Source organism: Charadrius vociferus, unplaced genomic scaffold (genome assembly GCF_000708025.1).
Source record: "Charadrius vociferus isolate BGI_N301 unplaced genomic scaffold, ASM70802v2 scaffold566, whole genome shotgun sequence".
NCBI lineage: Eukaryota > Metazoa > Chordata > Aves > Charadriiformes > Charadriidae > Charadrius > Charadrius vociferus.
Window position 1 is genome coordinate 54,036 of NW_009649031.1, and position 10,999 is coordinate 65,034.

General features: G+C 48.7%; 1 protein-coding gene across 1 annotated transcript in view; it reads left to right on the forward strand.

The window, feature by feature from the left end:
* CRYGN (crystallin, gamma N) overlaps positions 1-8,116 on the forward strand; it is an 8,347-nt gene extending 231 nt beyond the window's left edge. The window contains exons 2-4 of the mRNA XM_009887767.1: positions 253-501; positions 2,146-2,291; positions 7,981-8,116. Of these exons, the coding sequence (XP_009886069.1) occupies positions 253-501; positions 2,146-2,291; positions 7,981-8,116 (531 nt within the window). The remainder of the gene's footprint in view (positions 1-252; positions 502-2,145; positions 2,292-7,980) is intronic.
* The last annotated feature ends 2,883 nt before the right edge of the window (positions 8,117-10,999 follow it).

The following is a 10,999-nucleotide window of genomic DNA, read 5'->3' on the forward strand; positions in this document are numbered from 1 at the left end:
TATGTGTGAGCGAGCACGAGGCGGCGAGAAGTGTCGTAAATGTGGGATGCGCTGCGTTCCCAGAAAAACAAATACAGTTCTTAGGAAAAAATGCCAGCGATGCCGTGCTCCTCTAGCTGGAAAGCAGCTAAAAAAACCCAAACCAAACCATCCTAAAATGACACATCTGCAGGAGATTCCCATCTGCTCGAACAGGGGGGTCCAGCCGTGCCCCGCTCCTCACGGCTGGCCCATTCTCCTCCCTCCCCCCAGATCACTTTTTACGAAGGCAAATGCTTCACGGGCAGAAAGCTGGAGGTCTGCGGCAGCTGCAGTAGCTTCCAGGACCGAGGTTTCCTCAAACGGGTCAACTCCATCTGCGTCCAGAGCGGGGCTTGGGTCTGCTTCGATCACCCCGACTTCCGAGGGCAGCAGTACGTCCTGGAGCACGGCGAGTACCCCAATTTCTATCGCTGGAATGGCCGCAGTGACCACCTGGGCTCCTGCCGGCCCGTCGGGATGGTGAGTGGATGCCGCTGGCGTTTCCCTCTCCCAGCTGGAGCATCAGTGGGACGGAGCTGCCATTGGGTTTTGTTTCTCCTGGTCACAGGAGCTCCATGAATAAGTGTCATGAAAACTTATGCTCTTTAGAAATAACATGTCCCATTGAGATTTTCCCATGGTTTTTCAGATGAGGTGGCAAGGTCCTGCCGGCGTTACATGTTTTTGCTTTTGAATGTGAGTCGCTATGAAATACTCACAGCGGAATCAGGAAGGAGGGTCGTTGCCCAAGGCAAGTTTGAGCCGCAGCAGCCCGGTCTCCCCACGCACCCGGAGGGGCAGCAGGCAGCCCCAGGGCTTTCTGAACCAGCCCCACGGGGCAGCTGGGCTGCAGCTAGCAAATTTTAGCTGAATTCTCTGCTGTTGCAAAAAAACCCGACCCAGTAATCCTAAACTAAATCCATTTTTTTCCCCATACTAGATAGCCCTCCCTTCATGAAGCTTTTAAAGGCACCACCTGGAGGAAGGTTTAATTGGGAAGATTAAAAAGTAGCAAAGAAAAATGAATTTGGGTTAGGACTCTCCTATCACTCATGACATCTGGGGCCATGATGAACCCACTTGGAGGTGGTGGGGTTTCTTGCTGGCCCTGAAGCTGCTTTTTGGCACAGCAATGGGTTTGTTTCAGGTCCGTAACGTCTTTCCCAAAGCACCTCTGCAGTCCATACATGGAGGGATGCTCTGCCCAGGGCCCTGGAGCCTGGCTGGCGTGAGGACGTGCTCCTCCTTCCCTGGCCCACGATTTTCCCTGTGAGATGCCAGCAAGTGCTTCGAGGCATTTCTGCAGCGCAGATTCCCGGAGGAATGTTTGCTCAGGCACGGTATCCGCTCGGCTGCTGCTGGCGGCCGCCTTCTGTGGGGTTTGGCATTGCAGCCCGGCCTTCTTGTGTGTTGACGTGGTTTATTTGAAAAATGCATTTAGGTATTCTTTGAATTTGGCTTTAAAATATCCTTTCAGCTCGCTCTGTCCCACATCCTATGCTGCAGGCTGCAGAAATCTCCCCAGAGGAGGTTATGTCCTATCACCCTCAAGGGCTCATCCAGCAAAGATCGTGCTGAGAATGTTTACTTTTCTTTTAATGTTTTTCCTTAAAGAAAGGCACAACAGCTCCCATCAGGACCCCCAGCTACACATGGAACTGGAGGCAATATAGATTAGTCTTGGGAAATTGTCTCACATCTTTGTACACTCTGGATATATATCTTTTGTTTTGCTGTGTGAGCGCATGGAGAGCTGCGGCTGCAGCTGATGCTGTATTTGGGATGGAGGGTTTGTGGGCTGATGGGGGGGATCCGCAGGTGGGTGAGGGGCTACGTGTGCCTGAGCTCACCGCATCCCCTGAGCGATGCGTTTGCAGGTGGACGGCGGCTGTAGGAATGTGCAGAGAAGAGGGTTTTCCGGCTGCTTTTCTGGTGGTGTGGTGTGCTGGGAGGTGGCACCAGTTTGTGCGTGCTCTGTGCGTGCTGGCACTAGTGGTGTTGACCTTGTCACATTCCCCTTCAAAGCATTCTTCTATCTTCCTCTTTGTCTTATAAAAGCCGGTGAAATAATTTGCTGGATTTTTTTGTTGTTGTTGTGGTTGACTTGAGTCCCTTTGTCCCCAGCACGGCGAACATTACAGGATCGAAATATTTGAGGGGAGCAATTTTAGCGGTCCCAGCCTGGAGCTGACGGAAGATTGCTCCTTCCTGCAGGGACAAGGCTGGGACAAGACCTGCATCAACGCCCTCAAAGTGTATGGCGACGGCGCGTAAGTAACCACGCATGTCCTGGTGTGCAGCCGCTGCGGTGGTCACTGCCCCGCGCTCCTTGTACCTAACATCGCAGGGGAGCGAGGCGGCTGCAGAGACTCCCCTTGTTGTGGAAAAGCCTGTTGGAGCTGGGGGGACTTGGAGAAAGCCTAAAAATGTGAGTTAAGCCTATGGTTTAAAGGTAAATTTTGGTGCCTGCTCATTAAGAGCTGCTTCAAAGGAGCACGATGTTTGGAGGGTGGCAGCTAAGCACAAGTTAGCAGAGCTCTAAGACACCTTTTTAAGGTGTATGAAACAAGAAGCCTTAAAACAGCGTTTTTTCTTTTTTTTTCCCTTTTTTTTTTTTTAAAAAAAAAAAAAAGCATTTTTGTCTGTGTTTCCAAACACCTTTTTAAAATCCATGCGGATGCTTTCAGGGAGGGTGGATGGATGGCTCCGGGTGATGCAGGTCAACATTTTTGCTTTGCAAGTGGTGTCACCAAGGCTTGCTGCAACACCAGTAATCTCCTCCTTGGACAGCAAAAATGAGGCAGCGGCGTCTCACCTTAAAATTAAATCCTGCCTCTGAAAGATGGGCAACTGCAGCAGTGATGCACGACCAGCCCAATGGGGTTTTTTGGTTGCCCTCGGTGCCTCATGAATCTGCTTTGCAGATGCATTGCTGATGCTCAGCCCCATCCTCCTGCCCCTGCAGACACTCCCGAAGCCTCGGCAGGACAGCAGCTTTGTCTTTTTCTTGCTGTTGGGTGGCAATTTGCATTTTCTCAATGGTGTCAGTATTTTTTATTTTTCTCTTGTTTTGAGACGGGTTGTTGTCTGGCCGTCTCCACTTTCCTTTGTCCAACAATTGCATTCTTACTGGAAGTGTGCTGGGAGTCAGGGAATGCCATAAAATCCTCCTGCAGCAGAGGGTGGCTGGAGTGAGGGGACCCCCTGCAGAGGAGGGAGCACAGAAAAACTGTTCTCTGGCTGTCCTGGACTGGACATTATGCATCTCACCTGCATCCACCATCGGATGTTGGACCTTTTCTGTCCAACAGCAATTTTTCCCTAGAATAGGAAAAAGATTGTTGCTATCCAAGCTCAAGACATGCTGACAGCGAGTGTCCTGCAGGACCCTTTCTGATTCAACCGAGACCTCTCCTCTTCCAAAAAAACAGTATTACAATGAGGCAGTGACGGTTCATTAAAGCTAAGGAGCAGAGCTACCAGCTCCCGATGGGAAGAAATGTCTGGAGCCCACCAGGGAGTCCATTAGTGCTGAGCATTTGAAGCGAAAGGCATTTGAGTACCAACACTATAAAGCCAAGAGCAAGCCTGTGAGTACTCTGGCAAGAGCCGTAGGGACAATTATTTACCATGTGTGTCCCTGTAGCAGAGCCTGGAGCTTGAGAAATTGGGAAGCTGCCCAGAAACTTTCAAGCACTTAAATTTTTTAGATTGATTTTCCCCCCTCTCCCCTGCAAAATATATAAAGGGCACAAAGCTTGCTTTCCCTCGCATGGGAGCCTAGACTGGTTATGTCAACGTTACACAACTTCTCAAAGGCCCTGAGTAGTGATTAAAAAAATATATAGAAAAAAATAAAATACTGAGAGGAACGTGGTTTTGTAGCATTACAGAATCACAGAATGGTCAGGGTTGGAAGGGACCTCTGGAGATCATCTAGTCCAACCCCCAGGACCCTGGGAAGATGGATGTTGCAAGTCCATGGAAGGGTCTGTAAAGGCCATTAAAAGGCAGGACAGGGCAGAGGGACCTGCTGGCCCCAGGCTGCAGGAGGAGGGAGGGAAGGAGGAGATACTGCAGCAGAGAAGTGAGACCAGGGAGGAGAAAAAGATCCTGCGGCACCTCTTTTCTCCTTTGGATGGATCATATAAGCCCAGGTGCCCCCAGAGGTGCTGCAGGTGTAGCTGGTGCTGGGCTCAGCCTGCCAAAGCCCTCACAGGACCCATCCTCGACTGTTTGAGGAGCAGAGGAGATGGGATCACCAGAGATGAGGGGAGTCTCAGCTGCAGGCTGTGTCCAGAGCATCCCCGGCCTGAAAGCGGGTCTGTTTTACCCTGTGCATGCTGAAAGCAGGCATAAAGCAGGGTCCTCCTAAATTCCATGCCTGCCAAAGTCTTGCTCTGCAGTTTTCCCCCTCAATTCCCACAACGCGACATCCGTTGGATACCGAAATATTTGCTTCCCCTCCAAAATCCATGGATGGTGTCACGTGCTGTTAAAATGCTGCCGCCTTTACTTGTGGGGGTGGCCATGCCTGTGGGAAGTGATGATGGATCAGCTGGAAACACGGGAATGGAGAGAAATGTCTGCCTTTGGAATGGTGCGTGGTGGGGCTGAGGGTGTCCAGAACCTTCCCTGCTGCCCTTTTGGGGCTGGTGATTGCTACCTCACACAGCCAGAAAGGCAGATGATAAAGCTGCTAAAACCACGCTGGAAATGAGATTGCTATTTTGGAGCAGTTTCGAGATGTTACCGCCTCCTCGGAAGCTGTTGCGGTTTGCATGGCGAGCAGCTTTGCCCGTCCCACGGGCAGAGCCAGCTCCAGTATCACATATGGTATCATCTGGTGTTAGACGAAGACATGCGCGTCTTGTCCTCCTTTGTGCCTCAGCTGCTCCACAGAGGATTGCTTAGAAATAACAACTTTAAAAAGCTGAATTTACAGCCCGGGAGAGAATACCCCAAAAAAGGGCTTTCCAACACTATGGTTATGTAACTTGAAGGAACCAGACCAACCGTTTGTTCTGCTGAAGCATTTAGGAGCGTTTGGTAGATGTTCCACAGTCAGGCTGTGAAATATCAACCAGAACAGGTACCCAGATGTTGCTGCTCAATAAAAGTTACCTATTCCTTGGCAGAAGCAATAGCTGCTCATGGCACTGCTTGAGTCCTACACGGAGAATGAGTGACCCTGAGCGCTTCTGAAAGCATCCCGCTTGGTTCAGGCTGAAGCTGCAGCACTCCCCTGCTAGTTTTTTCAGTGCTAGCAGCCAGTTTTGGCTTACAGGGCTTGTGCTGGTTCCATGCGAGTTGTATTCCCTTGTCCTCTGGGTTTATGTGCTAATGAAACACAGCACCGAGATGTTTGAGGGCTGCATGCTATGTGCCTGGATCAGCCCTCCCATGCTGGGCTTGAGGACAGGATCATCTTTTTTTTTGTTGTTTTCTGGGCTCCTGACTGACTTGATTTCCTCTCTTGCTGATGGTCTCAGAGAACGTAAATTTTAGGCAATAAAGGAACAGTTAAGTAAGCCATACACGTCTTCACTCATCACCTTGCACTGCCAATACACTTCACTCCCATCTTTCTGCTGTTCCTTTTATTCCTCTGTTTTGCATCCTTTCCCTCAGCAAGGGGACAAGCCAGTGGGTTCTCATCACCACACCAGGTCACGCAGTCCGCTTCCATCTACCCCAAGGCCTGTCCCATTCCCTCCATGCAACTGTGCAGACACATCAGCTGTGTGCCTGGAGAGAAACGTAGAGGTCTTGGGAAAGACAGTGATTACGAGGGGCTGCTCTTCCCCCTGCATTATTTTTCAGGGTCCAGCAGTTGTTGAAAGATTTCCTAGAGCAGAGGTGGAAGAACCACCCTATCCTGGTGAGCCAGCAGTGCCTTGTGAACATCCCTATCCTATCACCATGCCGTATTTTCAATAACGTTAGGCATTCCAAGCAGGAGGGAGTGATTGGAAGGTGCTGAAAATAGGATCAGGAGCTCTTTTCAGGAGTGCTTGAGGGAGAGATGGTGAACTGGTGAAGAAAGAAGCTCAAAAACATGGAGAGGTGCATATAAGCTGAAGGGATGGGGTAGAAAAGGAAGGAAGCTGTGTGTGCCTTATGAACAAGGCTGGGGTGTATCTAGAGGAGGAGGATAATTTTATAAAATTGTTCATAATTAAGCTGAAGAGCTGAGCACGCTGTCTGACAGTGCGTATCAGGTTATGTGACAGGGGGACATGGCTTTGGGGCTACTCACATGAGCGGTGGGCAGCCTTCTCCACGCACTGCAAAGCGCGCTTCAAAGGAAAAGTCTGAGGATGACTTTGTAATTCCAGTTCAGATATAAACTGGCTGCAAAAAGTGCCAAAGAATGAACTTGTTTGTTTGCAGGAAGCACTCGGGATCCAAATGTCTTGGCTGAGCACGTTGCAGCAATGCTGCAGAAAAGGGTTGTGGAAGCGCGGGCAGCGCAGTGGAGAGGAGCACCAGGCAGGCATGTGCCTGACGTGCACAGTCAGATCAGTGCCCAGACAGATGGGAGAAGGGACCCACCACAGTCCCACCTGCTGTCCTCTCAGAAACACAAAATAAATCCAAATATGTCACAGAATCTGTAAGGTGGTTCGACTAAACCTAACCTTTTGCTTTCTTTTTATTTATTTTTTTTTCCAAATAATGCCCGTGGGTGGCTGGTTTTATAAACAACTTTTTTTTCCTAGGCCTCCAGCTTTTTGCTCTGGGTCAGACTGCTCTGAGTTCCCCAGCTGTTGTCTGACCCTGGAAGCCCAGTACTCTTTGACCCATCCACTACTTCAAGGAGTTTCTGCCTGGAAACCCTACATACAGTAGGTCCCAACCCCGATGTCACAACTGAATTCCTGGCAAGAGATAATCCACAGAATCCAAATTATTTGGAAGACTGCATTTGTGCTCTGTTGTCATTGCTGAGCAAATAGATGGGACAAGCAGCAGATATCCTTATAAAAGCCTTAAAAAAGTTGGGAAGAGAAGAACGAGGCAGAGATGAGCAGTTCAGCAATGATGGGGTAGAAACACAATGGTAAAACTGTCAGAGCAATGGCAAAACTTCTTTAAAAAGTATGGGAAATTTAAATAGAGGAAAGAGGTGACACGTGGCCACATTAAGATCATGGCACAGTGTGTACTAAATGAATGAAGGGGGAGAAGAGCAGCAAAATTTGTCCATCTTGACCATCAGAATTGCTCCTGACTTGAACACCTTCAAATGGAGAAAGACATGCTAAAGAAATGCAACCCAAGAAGTCAGACATGCCAAAGTCACCAAGATTGTTGAGCAGGATGTATCTATTCGACTATATTCCAAGGGAAAGTCGTAGTTAACTCCAAATGTAGAGAATGTAGAATGTATCTTCCCTTTAAGTGAAGATAACCAAGCCAAGTCCTGCTCTCTGTTGGAAAGCATCAAGGAGAGGCCATTGAGAATTACTAGCAAAGACAGAAATTATAAAATATGGTTCCCATCATAGCTAACGAGTCAGTTCAAAGAGGTAAAACATCCTTCAAGCATTGTACATTCTTACAGTCCAAAATGGGTTTATCCAGGGGCTGAGGGGACTCATGTCCTTCTTTCGCGCTATCAAATACTATTAAATTGTTTCTGTTGCACATGGTGAAGCTCAGAGAGATCCTTTCCTACAGCCAAGTGAAGCGGAGAGCCCCTGGTCCCAGACTTCATTGCTGGTGTAACCCAAAACAACTTCTTCGAGAGGCAAGGTCTGGCTGTGGATAATTGCCAGGCAACGCTGGAATCATGGGGGAAGCCCAGCAGTTAACTCCATTGGGGGCATTTCTATGTACAGGATGGGACCAGGACTGCAGAGGGACCATCGGGCCCTGGTAGTTTGCAGTACATGGGCATGAGGCCACCTTACATGACCATTGTTGGGAGCCAAGTAACCATCTCTTTCTGCTCAGGTGGGTGCTGTATGAGGAGCCCAACTACCGAGGCCGTATGTACGTGGTAGAACGGGGCGAGTTCAGCAGCTTTGATGCATGGCAGGCGCGCAGCGCGAATGTCCAGTCCATCAGAAGAGTCATCAACTACTTCTAGCTGAGCTTTCATCCTACCAGCGATGGCCCGCTGAGACAAGGCACCACCCTCCTTCCCACTCACTGACCTGTGGAATAAATTGTTAAACACCAGCTTTTGGCTCTATGTACTTTTTTTCCATCACTTGCATGAGTTCAAGAGGGAATGGACTTGCAACCTTTCTAACCTTGATTTACGTGCTATGAATTTGTTTTTTTATCCTGCAGTGATTTATAAGGAGGACATGGGGGTGATAGGCCAGAACTGGTGCTGACAAGCAGACCCAGGTATGTGCTTCCCAGTGCGGTTGTGGTCTGACATGTGTTCACTGTGGCCCGTCCAGGGCCACCAGGTGATAGACCCAGCTGACTCCTGATGCCTGGAGGAGGTCACATTGTGGCACATGTGCATTTTGGGCACCAGCACACAGCTGTTGGAGGCTCTGTTTGTGCCATGTGAGGAGACATGTGAAGATCATGTCAGGATCTGACCGACTTGTGGGGTCCGTCTGAGCATGACATGCTAGTCCTGATGTGAATGTGATAGAAATCATTCATCCTGAGTTACATTGACCTTAGATCAGCACACATTAAAAATGTATATATTTAAAAATTCCCTGAAGGCACAAAACCTGAGCAATCTTCTCTTTGCTCCCTGATTCATAAGCCCTTCAGCAGACGATGACATTTTGAGGGGATGACAGCAAAGAAAAACAGTCACAGCACTGTCACTTGCTGCATAACCTTCTTCCCAACCTTCTACCCCTTCAGTACTCCCAGTCCATCCCAGTTGTTTTGGTGCCCCTGAACGCCATTTGATGCTTGGCAGCCGGATGGGAACAGCTCTGCCCATTCAGCTATGGACCATCTACTATGGCCTGGGCGTTCCCCTTGTAGTCAGCTCTCAAAAGTCAGATCTAGCCTCCTTTCTGTAAAATCATAAACTGTTCAGTATTAGCTAAGAGTGTTTCTGGCTATTTCAGAAAGGGATAATTTTATTCTTTTCACTCTGCTATTCTATTAGCTGTTAAGGCTTGGCTGTCTGATGGATCCTGACAGGCATGGGCATGGTGCCGGCAGAGCTGCAAAGCTCTGTGTTAATCCAGTGGGAAGGCTGCTGATCTAACGACTGTCCCCAGCCCTTCGGAGGGACGTGAGCGAGGCTGACAGGTCCCCAGAACACTGGAGCACGAGGCGCCTGTGCCTTCAGGGCTGCTCCGCTTTGCGGGTCTGCAATGGGATCCTGCTCTTCACAGAACGATGGGGAGGAGCAGAGGTCCATGCTCTGTGCCGGGGCAGGGGGCTGGTTAGTCCCATACTGCATCCCACTCTGACACTGGGATTGGCTGCCATTCAATCAGTTCACACTCACCCTCCTTGCAGTTCATCTTTCCAGACAGAGCTTCTTGGCTCCCTGTGGCTCTCTACCAGTAACAGGACTGGGGCAATTGGTAACAACTGCGCCTGTGCCTGTGTGAGAAGGACACATGCTGTTCCTGCGATGAAGTGGTACTGTTGAAAGAGTTGCGTCAACTGAGATTTGCCCCAGATGCATATATGCCATATATGTGTTGGGGGAGGTATGGAAATACAAAAAAAAAAAAATCTACTTTGCAATTTTAACAATAGTTTGGGTGATGTTTGCCTTACCAATGACTCAAGCAATTACGTCCTCTTGTGTGGTCTGGATGTCATCCTCTACTCAAATCATTGCAGAAGCACTGTACACCAGATCAGCTCTGGACTTCAATGGCCGTGTCCTGGGTGGCTTGTGGTGACATGTGGTCCATTGGAGCTATAAAAATATTTAAGCATCTTTAATGGATTGCAAGGTATTTCTGTGTCAGAGAAGAAGGCAGGGAAATGATTCATTCATTGAGTGGGATGCATAAATGTACAACCCGTGCATCAACTCTTGCGTATTTCATTTTCTTTTAATTAAATGCAGCTTACGAAAGATTTTAGGAGTCTTTCCAGGATTAGCATTGCTCTTGCTTCATGAAGGCTCTAAGCAGCTCCTGAGCTCAATGCACTCTATTAAAAGTTAATATCCAGTCATATGCATTGCTCTCTGATGTGACCTTCTGGCCATTAATCTGTTAAAAATCCCAAATGTGGTCCCAAAGAAAGACAGGCATTGAATTGTGAGTAGCTTTAAAGGAGGGTTTTCATTCATTTGAAGCACGTTCAATGTCACGGTGCAGCATGAAGGATAAAGAAACAAAGGCTTCAAAATATACACTAACTGGAATCCCAGCTGTCCTCCCAGTCGGAGGACAAAAGAAAAGAAAATAAAGAACAATCATCCACCCACGTTCCCCTGAGAACAACAGCGTAAGCCCAGAAATCCCCACACCTGGGTTTCTCGACACTCTGCGCACACAGCCAGGGGAGGTGACCGTCCCACTAATGTTGGGGGTCAGACCTGCGATATTGCAGACGTTCTGCTGTACGGCTTCCAGTGTCCAGTGGTTCAACCTCCCTCCATGCAGATCAGCCCTTAGAGGGACCCACTGGCATCCCTCCCTGTCCTTAATGGGATACGTGGGACTGTGCACGTACACGCAGATGTACAGGCTGACTCCAACACACAGCTACTGTGTGCAAGACCACTTCATCTATACACTTCAAAATCATTGTTTGTTTATACGCTCTAGTAGATTAATACTTGTTATTTAAATTGTGGAAGTACTTAGGAGCCCCAGTCCTGGACTGAACCCTGCTGCGTGCTAGGAGTTAAAAGCTCAAAAAAGGCAGGCTGGTTAATCCCTGCTGTTGCGTACAACCCTGTTTGTAACTAGCTAGCATTTAGCCATCTATAGCACATTTTACGTGGGTCCGTAATATGCCTACATTCTAAATACTCATCATTTATTAATATCTGATATCCCATTTATGAAGACAC